An 18345-nucleotide genomic window follows, 5' to 3' on the forward strand; every position below is an offset into this window, starting at 1 on the left:
AAGTTCTTTTTACCAAATAAATATTTCACAACAAACATTTATTGTTTTTGTTTTTTTAACTTTATCGGAAACTTCATTTATTACTAATGCACTATATTTATGGTACTCATGCAAAATTATCGTTTCTTGTATAACAGAGCGTTCAATTTGGCTTCCGGGAACTCGCGCATGAGATATATTTACATGGCCGGCGAAGACTGCGTCATTATAAAACCGTAAACTCCCGCGTATTCTCACTCATATCTTTGATTTAATAACTCTGTGTGTACAAAACGAGCATTTAATTTTCAACATATAGCCATATTTCCGGTATCTGTGACAAAATTGTATATAAATTAACGTGCACAATGGAATTCTTTTTTTACATTTGTATAATATTCTTTGTCCACTTTAAACCGTGAGAGACCAAACGGGTGTTCATAATATGCCTCCACTTGATATTGAAAACTGTATACTTACTTGCTTTTATATTTAGAACATTAGAAGCGAAGATCCGTTCCACATTGTCGTTACCAGATTAATATTTAACAGAGTCCAACCTATGCGCGTATAGTTAGAAATAAATATAGCTTTTTACAATGGAAAAATAAATTTACTGAATTCATCAAATATGTTTGAAGTTTTGAAAGTTAATTCTAAACTTAGAATACGTAGCAAATAAATCAAATTATGTGCATAATTATTTTTGGGCTGCAAATTTAATTTTGTTGTAGAGAATTACAATACTCGACGCTGACCATACAGATCCTGATCTACATAGCAGTAAACATGCATGTAGGCCTATGCTATTATTATGCGGCCCTGCAGTTACTACATCACGAGGGTGGATTTCATAAACAGGAATCTCAAGAATTACATCAATAGATACAGAGATCTGACCTGAATATCGTATCACAGTAAGTGGATTGTTCGAAATTTACAAGAGGGTATTTGAAAATTTAATTCAAATATCCGGCTATCCATGGTAGTTTATGAATAACGACTAATCATATCGTCCATAGCCACAATTTTTCAGATTGCCGAGCAGATTTAAAGCATTTCCTTGTTATTATCAATCAGGACACAAGATATAGACCTAAGAATAATTCCAAAATATATACGAGTTATTATGTATGTACAGTCTTAAAAAAACATTTTGTCGCACAGATACTTCATAAGTTCCAGAAAGGAGGCAGTGCGCATAATCAGATATACTTACTTACAAATGGCTTTTAGAGAACCCGGAGGTTCATTACCGTTCTCACATAAACCCTCCGTCGGTCCCTATCCTGAGCAAGATTAATTCAGTCTCTACCATCATATCCCACCTCCCTCAAATCCATTTTAATATTATCCTCTCATCTACGTCTCGATCTCCCAAAAGGTCTTTTTCCCTCCGATCTCCCAACTAACATGAGCGGGGCATGTAGCACGTATGGGCGAATATAGAAATGCATGATCAGACATGCAACGAAACAAAACTAATTTAGCCTATTACCTCAACTGGTCGTTCTCTTGTGAACCAGGTCGCTCGTCCTTTGCCATGCGCACTGTCTCCTTTCTGGGACTTTTTAGTGTCTGCACGACAAAACTTTTTTTAAGACTATACATCAATGTCCTTATAATTATTATGAAAAATGCAAATGATAATTAAAAGCATTTATGTTTTATTGTTGTCAGAATACATATAAGAAGTAAGAACTTCTCTTTGTCATTAAGTTTAAGACTTATCAAAGAGCATAACATTTATTCACATAATCCTATAGAAATGAAACATGTTCTAAGAAATAACTTTTGTTTCAGAAGCTTGTCATCATCATTATTTCTTCAATAGTCTAATAATAATACTAATAATAATAATAATAATAATAATAATAATACTAATACTAATAATAATAATAATAATAATAATAATAATAATAATAATAATAATAATACTTACTTACAAATGACTTTTAGAGAACCCGGAGGTTCATTGCCGCCCTCATATAAGCCTGCCATCGGTCCCCATCCTGTGCAAGATTAATCCAATCCTTAGCATCATTTCCCACCTACTTCAAACACATTTTAATATTCTCCTCCCATCTCTAAGTCTCGGCATCCCCAAAGGTCTTTTTGCCTCCGGCCTTCCCAACTAACACTCTATATGCATTTCTGGGTTTGCCCATACGTGCTACATTCCCTGTCCATCTCAAACGTTCCTATTCCTCTCTTAAAGTGAGAGTTCAAGTTTCACAACCATACAGAACCGGTAAAATAATTAAATAATCATTAATGAATATATGAATTGCATTAAATTTATTTCACTCTATCATATTCACAAACTGTATAGACCTAAGAATCACTTCCTTAAAAATCTAAACTCCACAACAACGCCCAATCGAGAGCATAAGCGTTTCACCCTGCTTAAAGAAATTCTGTGTATCTTCTGTCATTTTTTATTTACGCTTTTGAACATAATTCCCAAGACTGTTGAATCCTTAACTCGAAATTGGCATTAACTTCAAAATATCCCTTGCTGTCTTAAAGTGATTGAGGATATTGGAAATTTAGTCAGTAGTTTTCATAAAATATGCTACTAAACGTTTTATTTATAAATCATTTATTATCTAAACGTAAACAATAACGAGCAACATTGTTTTAAACTTCCTGTTTGACATATCTAAAAAAATTAGCCTCTGAAATTAATTATATATCCCCCTATAGTTCAGCATATATATTATCTATTTCAGAATATGCCTATAAATTCCCTGAATTATTTCTGAAAATTTGTCGGTGTTATTCTGATTCACCTTATATACGCATAAATAACATCCCTACACACATGCACTCATGAATTAAATTACGTTATACAATATTACATGCAAGTCTGTACTATAGAAATATGTAGGTTCTCCTTTGCTTGCCTGCCATGACAATTGAGCCTATGTATAGCTCTGAAACGTTTTATGCTTCTGTCCAAGACACACCGTAGTGAAAAATCCAAATGTCTCGTGACATAACATTATTGTTAAAATCTTGATGATTAGGGTTGATTTGATAATTATACATTTTTTTCTCCATCAGTAAACTAATAGTATTAATAATAATAATAATAATAATAATAATAATAATAATAATAATAATAATAATAATAATAATTACAGGGCCGTCCTTAGGAGTTGTGGGGTCTATTGGAAACTTTATTCGGGCCCCATGTTCACAAACAAGTTCTCTAGAATTTATACCGGTAAGTATAGTTAATTATACACTTATATCTCTATTAAAATGAAAAAAAAAATTACCCTAGACGCAACAGCCCATGAAGGACCAAGCCGGCCGCTGGCCTCAAGTCCACATGTCTCAGCATTAATGAGTGATCATCCAACCAGTACAGAGGTATTTTGTAGTTACCACAATGATACCCCCCCCCCCAACCGTTATAGCTGGTTTCCATAAACGGATTTCGCTACCTATTGTAACTTTTATACAACAATGTTACTTTTATTTCTAACTTTAACCACACACCCGTCAACAATGGGTATTCCACTCAACACAGCAACATAGTAGTTATTATTGCACTCCATACAGCGACAATGACCATTCATGTGTATTATTGAGAAGAACAACACTGTACTCCTAATTTCAACTAATGTTCACAAAGCACTATGTGCAGAACAAAACTGCCAGTTGTCAGTTCACAGTTCGTTCACCTTGGCTAGTTCTTCTAGCTCACTCACTCATGTTCACGGTACGTCGAACCCAAGCCTTCCAGATACAGTTCCTTGCACTTTGAACCCAATCCTCTGGATACGTCGCACTCGCCTGGATACTGCCACAGTTACAGACTCACTCAAGTTCACTGCACATCGAACCCCGGTCTTCCGGCTACGGTCCATGGCACGTCGAACTCCGGTCTTCCCAGTCGCTGTCTTCCTCACGTCGAACCCCGGTCTCGAAGACTGGCTTCCTTGTTTGTTCGAAGACTCACGTGTAGACTGACTTCCGAAGACTCACTCGAACTCAGGTCCACCTCACTGCTGTCCAAGACTTGAAGGTTGACTGGAGACTAACTCTCTCGCAGCTGACTACCTCCCGTCGGCAACTCACGGTGTTATTTATTTACCACCATCGCATCGCCTAGAATGTTCTGCGTCGCGAAGCCTCTGGGCCTCCACAACAATCTGTTTCCAGACATTTCCTTACTTCCGTTCCTTTCGTTCCGAGCCGGGACCGCAGTTCTTTCCCCTCGCTCTGCGCCGCGCCCAGCGCCTACCGAAGCCCGAGTTACGCTTCCCCGCGCCTTCCTTCTTGCCAGACGCGCACGAAACTCACCGACGCGACCAGAATATTCCAGACGGCTGCTTCACTATCATAGGTCCCCAGATTCACAGATTCCCCCAAGCGTCATAGTTGGTTTCCGTAACCAGTTGAATTTCACTACCTATCGTAACTCCCCAAATCCACTACGTTGCTGGGTAGAACCGGTCCCATACACTGGCCGAAATTTCATGAAGACTTGAATCAGCGTTCATTCCGTAATGCGAGTCCAAACATGATGCCTTAAACCATGCAAATCCATCAATATGCATTTTGAAATTGAATGTGACAGTGTAAATTAAGCGTACAAGTAAACAAACAACATAATGTGGTTATTATCTTTAGATAGTCTACTGTAAATAGGTATAAAATCACCTATTTTATTCACTTTGAAATGACTGAGTGAAAATATTGCACTTCTATTTAATAAAAATGTAAGAGCAGTATTATTAGGAAATAATTTATATTTTTTTATTTATATTCATTCTAAATATCGAATATATTAACTTTAAAGCTATAGGGAATATTGCCGGACAGAGGCGGCGCTACTTATAGGCGAAATAGGCTGCCGCCTAGGACTCGCGCCTGCAAATGCCCCGCGACTACGAGTAGGCTATTTAAAATTTGATTTTTCATTCAGATACTTAAATGTTTCCTTTTATTTACGTGTTATTTCTTCTCCTATTTCCACATTCTTATTTATTTTCATCCTTAATGAAATATAATAATAAAATTTACTCCAAAATCTAACTTTCAAAGTGCAGTCAACAATGCAATCATTCATTAATTCCTTTCTTCTCACTCGATCGGCTTTCTAGGAACTCGTATTTTCGTTCCTCCATGCGCATATTCGATCAACAATGAGGAAATGTTATAAACAAGGATGAAACTGAAGTAATTATCACAAATTGTTAAATTAAATTTGAGGGCGTCAGAAGCAAAGGGGTACAAGTGACATTTCTAAGAAAATGAGTTAAGTGCATCTAGGACAAGCTAAAACGTTTAACATTTTACTGGCACCACATCACACACTAAAATTAAAATTAAAAAAATTCACGGAATTTACGAAATTTTAAGTACTTTGAACCACATTTTCTCACAAATAACTTAAGTGCATTTATACCCCTTTGCTTCTGACCCCCTCATTTGAAATGTTCAAAACACGTTATACAACGCCGATAAATGTATATTTTCTTGAATTATAAATATTCTTGAATTATAAATATTCCATTGCCTAATAATTAATATAAAATTACCTCACATTGTCACGCAATATAAATTCTAATGAGCCATATTTATGTTACAAACAGTACCTATCACAGTTAACATATTACCAACAAATAAGGTTAGTTCTTGTTGCGGCGAAGTTCCAGTGTTGTTTATTCAGTTATACTTTTCCAAGAGAGTTACCGGTATCATTTTTTAAGTTTACTGTGTTTTCGTTGTAATGTCCAGGAGAGAACGCGACAGAGGTAGAAAATTCGAATCAGGCCATTAAAAAAAAAAAAAAAAAAACGGGCGGCAACAGAGCAATTGAGGAAGCAGATATGTGGTTCAATGTTGAAATATATTAAGATCAATGAAATAGTGCCGTAACTGAGCGACCATTCAAGAACCCCGCACTTCTACAAATAACATGTGAGTACAGTCAATCCAATGAAAATAGCTAATATAAACAGTGACACTGGTGGTGCGTCTTTTTTTTTAATGAAAACGTTAATGCAGCAGGTTCAATTACTGAAATATGCACTTTTGATAGCGCCGACCCCGGCAATTGGCCACATCCAATTCAGGACAAGAAAAGCCTGCAAATTGTCGAAAAATAACTCGTTCGAGAAGAAAATGCTGTGTTTCCATAGAACGTCAATAAGAGACACTTCACCTATCCACTATTTCAGGATTTTAAGTAATAAAGAAAAACAGGAGCAATGTTGGCTTGTAGCCTATATTCTAAAACTCGAGATAGGGTAGGCTATATTGTTTTGCTTGACGACTTTTTTCGACCTCAATGACAGCATTATCTTCTCAGGGGTGTAGCCTAACGACTGGAAAAACCTTAGTACTCGTCTAAAATCTCATGAAAATAGTCCGGACTATTCAGATGTAATTGAGGATTTCAGTTCAGTGAAAAGTAGAGAAACGAAAAATGAGTTTTGATTTCGTGTGCAAACATTTTAGTTTATTTAAAAAATATTAACCTAATAATAAATCACTGTGATTTATTGTCAGTGTGTAAGGAGAGTTTTTGTAAGACTAAAAATAAAGGAATGGTCAGAATTCAGATACATAATAATAATATGGTGAGTAGTTTATTATTATTATTATTATTATTATTATTATTATTATTATTATTATTATTATATTGATATTTATATAGGTCCTTGAATACAGGTTTACCTAGGGCCTTGCAAATCCTAGAGCCGCCACTGTTTCCGGGCGAGTTTGAATTTTGACCAAACTGCAAGAAACTCAAACGAGCTATACAAATTCCAGCTCGTTGAAACCAAGACGGTCTTGCATAGACTTATTAAGTCGGTCTTGTTGAAACTATAAGCCTATATCGATTTTTTTTAACACTTTGCCTGCCACCTTGCGGGATACCGGTATTACTAAACATCAGAGCAGCGAAGCTTCCTCAAACACTCATTAGAATGCGCTAAATTACTTTCGTTTGTGATGAAAATTGCAATGAATTTTGAATATTGACAGAGAAGGAAACTGGGATTGTGATGTATACATTTTTCGTTGTTTAGTTTCAGTGTTATGAAATATTTTTTTGTTACATTTGTTTTTATCGAACTAGATATTATTTTTCTATAATTATATTGTAGCAGTTCAACATAATGTCAAATCTAGATTTACAATTTGAAGAATTTATGAAAGAGGTTAGTGTAAACAGTGCTCATAAGTTTGTGCCAAATTCAAGTAGCTAATATTTGGGGTAATTTATTGAGGCCTGATTGTATTGGGAATTCACTAAACGATAGTCGAATACCATTGTTTTTATGCTAGAAATATTTAATGTTACTAGTTTGTATGAAGGAACTAAAATTATGTATTTGAGCTTGTAAAAATATTAAAGTAGGCCTACATTATTGTTATTATATTTAAGAAATGTGTGCTATAGCGCTCCCAGAAATCTAAATTAAAAACCAGGACACTTTCAAAATTTATGGCGGGAAATGGAACAAATTATTTTTATGGAACTTTATGCTAAATGAAACCAGGGAGCACAGTTTTGGTAGGTAGGCAGGCCTAAATATGCATGTATTGAAGCACCAGTATACCTAATAATAGAAAATATGTCAACACTCACCAAAAGTTGCATCTGGCTCCTGGTGCTTCCCATTGACTCTATCATTTCCGTTGCTACAGTATTTCTCTGATGAGTGAATCTTTTCAAGAAGTTCATTATATTCGGAGATCAACTCATGGAATTCCGAACAAGGAACATTTCTGTAATGTATCTTTAGAGTAAGAATTGCTTTCAAAGCTTGCACCTGGAGACTATTCTTCTCAGAAGTTTGAAGCATTAGAGCCCGGCAAGGTAAAACAAAAACTAACAACAAGTTCAGTATCTTTATAAGAAATATATTCCTCCTTGAAATGAGAGAATATTTTATTACACCTTTCACTCATGTTTTTGTTAGAAGTGTTCCAGTCCTTCATTTTCTCTTTATTTGCATACATTTCAACATTGATTAAAATCATCGAAAAGGACATCTTCAGATATGTTAGCTTTTGGAAAAATTTTCTTCACCTCAGTTGCACAGTCTTTGACAGCAGTGTAACTAAATGACAAGGACTTCAATGAAATCCACTCCATTTTTGGAAACACACTATAATGTATGTTGGGTCCATTCATTAATGTAGTCTGCTGCTGTTGAACATTCTCTTTGAAGGAGCTCTCTATTATGAGGCCTTCTTCTTGTAGACTGAGCACTTCAGCAAGTATTTCACTGTTTATGAAGGTCTCATGTTGTCTTACCCTGAGCTTTGTCAACAGCTGAGATATCACGTTCAATTTTCAAGACAGCTTTAGGAAACATTCTAATCTGGCTTTGTGCAAAAAATCAGGTAGGAAAAGTTCTCCCTTTTGTTAAAAAAATCATACAGCTTGCTTGGACATTTATCCAGGCTTAAGAAGTAAGATCTGAGAGGTTTATACATTTCTACCAAACGTTTCAAAGCAAGCTCCAAAGAAAGCCATATGGTTTTGCTATTTTTGAGTACACTTTTATATTTTGTCTCAGCAAATTCACAGAATGATTTTAAATTTTCAACTCGATCAGTAACTTAAACAAGTGAAAAAACTGGAATATCTTTCTTATAACAACTTGAATATCAACTGGTAAAATATCTACTGCAGTCTGTGTTGCATTGTGGATGATGTGGGCAGCACAACCTAGTCGATATATATTTGTCTACCGAGCTTTTCTTGTAATTTATAATACAAATTGTTTTTCCCATTTCTCTTTAAACTACCAAAATTGGTGTTTGTGTTATCAGCAGATATTCCTATTATTTTATCTGAAATACCATGCCTGTCAACAATTTTCATGATATGTTCAAGCAGAATATCTGAAGTTTCTTGAGGAATATCACTAAATTCCTATATTTCATTTTCTATTTCAAAATTTGGAGTTTTGCAATACCTAACAATAACAGGCGCCATTATTTGTCAATATGGTTTGAAGTGTCAATTGATAATACACAAAAAGGCGAAATCTTGTATTATTTCCTTCTCGACATGTGTGTTAAAACATTTACCGCTACAGCTTTACATTTCGTCTGACAACAAGTAAACTTCTTATCCATAATTTTTTTCAATAAATTGGATGTACAATCCATGGACTTGGAACTCTGGTTGTGTTTTATTGTGTGAAACACAAAAGTGGCTTCTTGGGCAGCCTATTTTTCTTGGCTAACTATAGATTTGTACTTAAAGAATGTAGGCAATACCTGGCTTGAGTATTTCACCGATTCTGCAGTTTTGTGCTTCTTACTTTTAACATGGTCCATAGTATCTGCCCTTCCTCCATGACTGATGCTGAACACTGATCTGCATATAATACAATCTACTTTAGAGTTAATTTGATCAAATTCTTTCAAGTATGAATATTGCACTTTTAAATTGTCTATAGAATTACATTTTTTCTTAGGCATGGTGATAAAGTGTGAAAACTATTAAGTCCTATTTATGAACAAAAACACTACAATGTTTTCATTATGCGCACAAACTCACTGTTATAATGTTCATAAATAATACAGCAATGATGTCGGTTTAAACAGAGAAAAAATTACACAAACACGTGGGTGATTATGGATGAGCATCTATTAAAATGTCTCTGTAGAGCGTTCTGTGTTGTGTAGGAATTAGCTCCAAAGATGCCAACCAAAATTACGCTCACGTGTAAATGCGTTCAAATGCAGCCAAACTGCAATATGATTGGCTATCTGGTAGCGACTATTGGAAGCGACAAAGTGACTCACAGAAGTAATAATTAGGAATCACCAAATATATGTGTCTATCATGTGTACTATATTAATTGCCAAAGAACATCAGAGAGAAGAGAATTTGAACCTACTGAATGTAAATGATTAGCAAAAGCGGGAAATTTTAAATATCACATAAGTAACATTATCTTACATTTTCGAGGAAAACCGGAACATTTAGCGTCCCAAACATATTCTTTCAGGACAGGGGGGCAGATTTTGAAAAATTGGGACAATCCTGGATAAACCAGGATGTCTGGGAGCCCTATGCGAGCATTTTCTTAAGTTTAAAAATGTGATTCTATATAATTTTTGTTATAGCCCCTGTCGACTGATGAGTCACCAGATTCAAATTCCGGTCTACAACAATCAACAAATGTGAAGGAATCATTTCCAGAGCCTCGTGAGTTTTGGTGGCTGAAGGGACGACCTCAAAAAGAGAAAATGTCTGTGGAAACCACCAGTCATAGAAGTCCATTCAGTGGAACCTCTGATGACAGCCCTCTAGTTGAAGAAGCTTATGCTACAGTTTCACCAACCATGAGGAATATGGGTGCATCAAGAGTGCTAGGTAGTGCTTCTCCGGATATATCGTCATCAATGGCAGAGTTTCTGGAGAAAGAAAAATTGTGCAAGGTTAGTATTTTATTTCATATTGACATGATAGATGCAGTAGTGAGACAACTCAACTTACAAGCATATAAATGGTAAAATTGTTTGCAAACTTGGACAAGATAGAGCATCCACCCGCCAATGTGGTGACATCCGCCTACCAATGTAACGAATATTGCACACTTTTATCATTGCCAATGTGGTGCTATAAAGAAATTTTGAATATTTTTATTACAGCCACAACACATTTCAATTCTTATTGCACTATAGGCCTATGTCTGGAATTATCACGTCATTAACACATTTAATATTTCACAAAACATACACTGAACATCAACGCTAATTAACCTCTTAGTTGATACAGCGTCGTTAAATAATCAAGTAAAATGAAAAAAAAAATTACACTGAACGAAGTAAATGTAATTATGAAAGTCACCATATTTTCTTCCCGCCATCACGATCGACTTCCACAAGGTGACACCTGACATGGCGTGTAGCAGGGGTGGCAATATTTGCAAACGAAATGACACTAAACGTGAGGAATGTTACTACAGATGTGTAGTGTTATGTGACAGGTTAGGTTAATAGTATTATGTGAGAGGTTAGGTTAGATTAAGTATGTAGTATTATTATTATTATTATTATTATTATCATTATCATTATTATTATCATCATTATTATTATTATTATTATTATGTTGGCAACACTGAAATCACCTCCATTCTCGTCCTCAAATTACGTCACATTCACAAAATCTGGCTATGTTCTTCATTAATGCATAACGATTTTGGTACCTATATAAGTTAAGTAAGGTACGTATTTGAGGCGGGTTGGATGGTCATACAGCTCTCCCCGTGATCACAACCAAATTCCAGTACTCCATAGGCCTACTATAAATCCAAGGCATTTTCAAGGTTAGCAATTTCCTATAGTGCCAGGTACATAAGTAATCTTCACTGCAAAATTTTCTGTTATTGCACTAATTGGTAATTAACAAATATCTAATCCACTGGCATAGCTCAAGTGATAGCACATTTGCCTGCTGATCTTGGGTTGTGCTCAGGTGTGGATTCCATTCCCACTTGGGCCGATTAACTGGTTGGATTTTTCCCGAGGTTTTTCCCAACCATAAGACGAATGTCAGGTGATGTATGGCAAATTCTTGGCCTCATCTCACTATCACCACGATGCTAAATAACCCCATAGTTGATACAGCGTCGTTAAATAACCGAGTAAAAAAAATCTAAAATCGTTCCCACGTGACTTGCTATAATCAATAGGGATATCCTGAACTAGTACCAACAGATAGCGTGCGTGTACTTTGAGGGATGCGTTTTGTGTGTGCATTTTTTTTTTCTATTATATAAACATTGGAGATTTATGTAGTGTATTAGTATATTAAATACTTTTAAAAATAACTCTGCCTCTGATTGAGGTTCTGGCTGATATATATGATATGTACATCTGTTATCAGGCAGTACATCTCACTTGACGATATGTGTCAGAGAAAGAGCAATTGTTTGTATGCATCTGAAGTCTGATTAGCTAATCGGCGATGTAAGCAGTGGAGGGGGAAAGAAACTGGCCACCTACCACATTATCTCCCATTCTAGTTGCCTCAAAAGGGGTGCCTTGTTGGTATCACTTGTGAGATTCAGACCTGTCTTTGAACAGTTGACTGAACAAACAATAAAAACAACTCAAAATGCCAAATTTTTGTTATGTTCCTATATGTAAAACCAGGCAAAACCTTTTGCCTTCAATCAGCTTCCGAAATATTCTGAATAGGCTATATGCTTTCGACCTAAAAAAATATAACTAATTAAATTGCGCCTCAAAAGTGCTAGCTATGAGGGAGGACCGAAAAGTAATACACAACAATTTTTTGTGGCAACGCATTTAATAGATAAGCAAAACGAAATAATGCAGAAAAAAGCTATAGGTTTTACCTATTTTTCAACACAGGAACCAAGTATCTCAACACACTTCCCCCCTTTTGACAGCAGATTGAGTACACCTCGTTCATAAAACTCCGTTTTTTGCGCACAACTGATTTCACTTCTTCATCCGAATCAAAGCATTAGCTCCTAGGAATTTTTTCATTGGCCCGAAGAGGTGAAACTCAGATGGTGCGAGGTCTGGACAAACAAACATTTTTGAACAGAATAAATTAATCAGCTAAAAATCAATCATGGGCACTCCTCCAAAATTTAAGCACCATCCCTGAAGAACCAAGAAATTCAGCGATGACTGCCTTCTGACCGGGCATGATTGTTTGGCAGCTCATTTATACAGAATCGGCATCTCCCTCTCACCCAGTTGTGTGTTATGTGGAAAGGACGTAATCAAGGCTTACCACCTGGAAAATTGCGAAGCTTTGCCTGTTCATCTAAACATCACAGAAAAATACTGGACTGCAAAATGGTGATGGCTTCATTGCCATGATACCACAGCATTGGCTACCAACCAACCATATTCTGCATACTGCAAATTTCCACACCCATCTCTTAAGGGAAACGCTCAGTATTGTACAAGTTTACACTATTACTTATTGTAAATTAAATTAAATTATGATGTTAGAAAATACTGGATTGTATTAAATTATACTAGGTAAATAATTATAAATATAATTTTGGCGTGCACAGAAAACCAACAAATGGAAGAACGTAATGAACTGTAGCATATGACATAATTATAGTCTTACAACATGTTGTGCAGCATGGAACGCCCCTGCTATCTAACAGTAAAACTTCACATAAGATCTCTATAAGAGAATTTGAAATTTTCTTACATAGATTTAAAATTAATAATACAGAGCCGCCAAGTAGACGTTCATTCATGAGTGTGTGGCCGGAAACATGCTGTTTGTCGGCAGAATTGCACATTCATAGCTCCTTAAGTGAAATGCATAGATTGCTCATACAAAATTACAATAACCACCTACCTTTGTCATAGAAGATGTTGGAAATGATGTCCTTGTGCCACCACACATCTCTTACACCTTTTAAGAACATTTGCATTAACACATATTAGCTCTTCTTCTGAATTTGCTGCAATTTTCCTTCCTGTATTATCTTTCAATTCTTCCTACGTACATATGCGAGTTATTTCGATACACTTTATTTTATTAAGTGCCTCCATAAGTCAGTAGCGGCTCGCCGTAAAAAGAATAGGTGAAGTGCTGTTCACATACACAAATGCATGAACTGTTTTACCAATATAATGAGTGGGCCTACTATTCTTAAACTACATACAGTTTTAATAGTTCTAGAACACATGCAAATAGGAAAATTAATTTATTTCAGGACTCACCCAATTTTTTGCATACCAAGTCAATCCTCCTATCTTTTAAAGCAGCAAGCCTGTCGATGATGTCTTCATAAAATGTCTGAGTTTAACTAAGGGTGGACAGTATATCTCTATGGGGCTAATAATGAAAGTCTCTCCTGTGATGTAGCATTCTGAGTGAAATTTTCAATCTCTTCACACAGAAAAGCTTCTTTCATCGGAAGAATTTTTTAAAGTTATTTTATACAACTTCTGTACTTTCTTAGCACTTTTTAAAACAAATAACAAATGGAACTGTAGGTCGTCCAGAATTTAAAACATCTTTTATCTTCATATTTAAGTCTACAAAACGACATTTCTAATAAATTACAAACCGTGTCATTTTCGGGATACATATTTCGCACTCATTAATCAACATTTTCTATGTACTGGTACCTAAGTATTTGTGTAATAGCACTATGATGTAGGATTAATACACTATGTACACTTATCACTAATATATTCTAAATATATTAAATAATAATTTAATATATACGTACACAATATTAAACTACATGAGTATATTTACGCGCGCATTAAACTTTCAAATACAAGAGTTGGAACAAAACTGACAAGATCACGAGCTCATGAGAAAAAATAATACACACGGCACAAAACAACTTTTAAACTTTGCGAATGTATGTGGGGTGTATTCCTGATAAAATAACATAGAGCCAGCTAATTTACCACTGCAGGGGTGGATGCTTGGAAACAAGAAATGAGAATACTATTCTCGAGTCAGGTAGTACATACTGTAAAATTTCACAGTCCTTAAACAATAGCCCCAGGCCTTGGAGATGAGCTGCAACCCTTCTCTATTATTAGTACCGTTAGATCTGCAAACTGGTTACTACACCTACAAGAAGTCTGACAGTTCTCCGTAACTGAAAGACTGAGAAACGCATTTCACTCATACAATCTTTCTTTAGTGCGTGACATCATGTTACCATGGAAACCAAGTGTTGTATGAGAATGGGAGTCTAAATAATTTCACCTGTACAGTATTGTAAGTTCCAATAGTCACTGCTCGGCGCTCGTAACAGTTGACATTATTCTATTCAGCAGACGGTTACAGGTAGTATTTATACAACTAAACACTGTTTATAACGACAGAAAAGAAAACTTTTTCTTATTTTAGAAATACGATATCGGTAATAACTGGAATTAATTATTAATATAAGATAAAATTGTGTTTTACATGTAAATACGTGAAGTAACACTTCACCTACTTCACCTGAATAACCACCCCTGCCATAAGTAGAAATCACATACACTATTACAAGACTATCCACTGTAAGATCTAACAATTAATGTGTCTAATAAAAAATAGTCTCCATTGCAGACTTGGAGAGAAGGAAGGTCTTCATTGGCATATATAAATGTGTTAGAAACTATAATATTAATATTTTTTCATACAGTGTAAGTAGGCTAATTGAATTTTAGAACTGTTGGAAGTTCTCTTAATATGTTGTTCTCTCTTTTGTAGGAGCTGAGCAGTAGTATTTCGGAAGCAGATAGTCCAGGATTGGATTTGGATTATCCAGGTGGTGATGTTACAGATGATGATATAGGCAGTATTATGGAGCAGCTTAGTCAATTGGCTGGCAGTGGAGGTAAGTAGAAGACACTCATTTCCAAGAAGAAAAATAATTTGATTATGTATTGGATTGATGCAAAAGCTCGTAGCATTTTTTTGGTGTGACGAAAGTTTTTATTTGAGATTAAGAGAAGACAGAAATTGAACAGTCATAGGCTATATTCTTCTACAATATCTATGATTCTCTGCCAATGCTGGGATAGTTTTTCAATTCCGCATCTGAAGAAATTTGCTGCTTTGGAGTTAAAGAACTCGTTAAGCCAAGTTTGTAAAGCATCTTCGTTATCAAAGGAGTTCCCTCGGAGATTGTTGGATAGAGAATGGTAAAGGTGGAAATCAGAGAATGCAAGATCGGGAGAATACGGGGGACCTGCAATCACCTCGCAGTCTAGCTCCTGGATATCATGTTAACAGAATGCAGACATGCATTATTGTGTTGCAACAGCACTTGATGCAGTTTTCCTGGTCGTTTTTCTTCAGTTGCGGCATCTGAGTTGTTGGCAATAACTGTCTGTAGTTATGGTTACATTTCTGGGAAGCAATTCATAATACACTATGCCTTCTTTACTCCATTAGACACGTAACATCATGTTCTGTGGATGGACACAAATGTTTTTAGGGGGTGTTGTGTGTTGAAACGACAGACCCATTTTCTTGCAGTACCTTCTCTGGTAGCATTCTTCCCATACATGGCACAAATGTTTCGATCTGCCTTCACAGCCTCTAAATTAATAAAGTCCGGATTTCTAAGCACAATCAAACAGTAAAATAAGCAAGCAAATAAGGACGAAAAATGGTCAAAATAAGCAGCAAAATAAGCAAAAACGAATACATGGAAAAAGTAAAATAAGCACGAAAAATGGTGAAAATAAACACCAAAATAAGCAAAAACGAATACACGGAAATATGATAAATTATTTGTTTCGAAGAACTCTTACTTTATTGAAGGCTGTTACACTATAAAGGAAGGTCATCCTGAGTTTTTCTGTGTGAAGCTCCAGTTTTTTGTTGATAATATCGTGGTTATGAAGTAATTTCGTGAATTTATATGTATTTCGCAAAAATTCGCGAATATATTTTATTTAATTTTGAACTTTCATTACGGAATTTGCATTTTCTACGTATAAAATTAAGTTCTTAACACATTTTGCATATATTGTTAGTACCAAAAAATCACACCCCTCATAATGAAAAAAATATGTGTAAATTAATGACACTAATTTTACTTACAGATGATAGTGCTGCAGAAAAGAGTGTGGAAGAAATTTTAAAAGAAGCTGAGGAACTTGTTCGAGAAACATCTCACACTTTCTCGGGATTGTCTGACACAAGTAACTTGCTTCGAGCTCCAGTGACATCAGGTCTCATTATCAAGGGCAGGAGTGCCAGTCACATACCTTCCACTACAACGTCCAAGAAGAAAGACTTGCCAGATTATATGACTAGTAAAGAAAAACGAAAAAATGATGAAAATATTAGCAGAAAAGCATTATCGACACCCAGAAGCTCTAGAAAAATAACTAGTAAATCACCTAGCAGAGAGAAATTAGATAAAAGTGACCGATATAGTTTCACTAGAACTAGTTCACTCCGAACAACATTAAAGAAGTCTGATAATAAATCATTTGAGACTGAAATTAAAAGTAGTGATAATTTTAAAGCTAGAACTTCATCACAGAATTCTGGTAGAAGGGTAGACAGCAGAGTAGAAAACAAAACTAACAGAATGTCTATGGAAGATTTAGCACTTAGTTATTCCAGTGACTTTAATAAAATAAAAGATTTATCAAAGAAAGAAAAGACTGTAACTTTTGAAGAAAGTTATTCACTATATCCAGAACCAAAAGAACAAGTTGATAAGATACACACAGTACAAATTTCTAGTCAAATATTACCAAAAGAACATGAAAGAAAATCAAATATGAACCCAAACAGAGTTGAGGGAGTTTTAGAGAGAACCACTCCACAAATGGAGGATGCAGATTCTTATTCGTTGCTGGAAGATAGAAATGATGGTCAGCTCACAGAAGTGATATCAGTTTCACCTCCATTGATACAACATGGTGACATGCTAGGCGCTCCAGAAGCAATCTTTCAACTAATTGATAATGAAGTGAGAAATGAAATAGTGGCAGCTTTAGAAGAATCCAAAAGTGCTTCTAGTCAGCACGAAAATGAACCATCTTTGAGCATAGAGAAAGATAGGGAGAAGATATTTGGCCCCGATGACAATATGGGAAATGAAGCATCAGATTCACTAGATGGTGCTGGATTTTCTTTTCCCAGTAAACGACTGTCAGTTGTACGTGAAGAATCGAGTGTGTCAGACACGTCACTAGATATAGACAAGTTCAAAGATGCTGTTACAATGACAGAACTTTTGTGTGGAAAAGATTTCAGTGATAAGTGTGTCCAAGTTAGAGATGATTCAACTGACGAGGATATGACCAGTTTAAAGAATGAACTTCTTGAAGAGAGAAAAAAATTATTGAAACTTAAAAGTAAGTCATGTTTCTTGAATATATATTAGTATCCATAATACCATGCACAGAATGAGATTTCATGTTAGAATCTCGATGTGTAGACTACGAACTAGAAGAAGAAATTGAATTGGTCAGTAGAAAAAGGGCCCATCCACACTTTTTCTGTAAGTGGTTTTATTGCATTAAAATACAGTCTGTTATGAGAGAGACACATTGACTAGAAAAGAGGCCCTTGTAGTCGACTCCAAGTCTTTCACAGTTTGAAGAAATTGTGCTGATGCGTAGAAAATAATATGAGCAATATTCAGTTTTTTCTCTCTCCTGAAAATCTTAATTTTGTAGATGTGCCCCTTTTTTACTGGCCTATTCAGTTGTTTGAAATATAATGTTATTAAATTTAAACTTTTAAAATATTTTCGACCATGTGAGGCGGGACAATCGGATTTAATGTGATCATGCTTCATAGGTATCAATTAAGCTGAGCCCAGTTGAGAAGAACCAGTGACTTAGTTATGAATTGCTCGGAATTGGAAACCAACATAACTTTTGTAG

General features: G+C 35.4%; 1 protein-coding gene across 1 annotated transcript in view; it reads left to right on the forward strand.

Moving 5' to 3' along the window:
* The first annotated feature begins 6926 nt into the window (after nt 1–6926).
* The window catches only part of LOC138712108 (centrosomal protein of 162 kDa), a 130937-nt gene continuing 119518 nt past the window's right edge, over nt 6927–18345 (forward strand). The window contains exons 1-4 of the mRNA XM_069843521.1: nt 6927–7163; nt 10096–10410; nt 15200–15326; nt 16543–17811. Of these exons, the coding sequence (XP_069699622.1) occupies nt 7122–7163; nt 10096–10410; nt 15200–15326; nt 16543–17811 (1753 nt within the window). The 5' untranslated portion in view covers nt 6927–7121. The remainder of the gene's footprint in view (nt 7164–10095; nt 10411–15199; nt 15327–16542; nt 17812–18345) is intronic.

The sequence above is a fragment of the Periplaneta americana genome, chromosome 13, assembly GCF_040183065.1.
Source record: "Periplaneta americana isolate PAMFEO1 chromosome 13, P.americana_PAMFEO1_priV1, whole genome shotgun sequence".
Taxonomy (NCBI): domain Eukaryota; kingdom Metazoa; phylum Arthropoda; class Insecta; order Blattodea; family Blattidae; genus Periplaneta; species Periplaneta americana.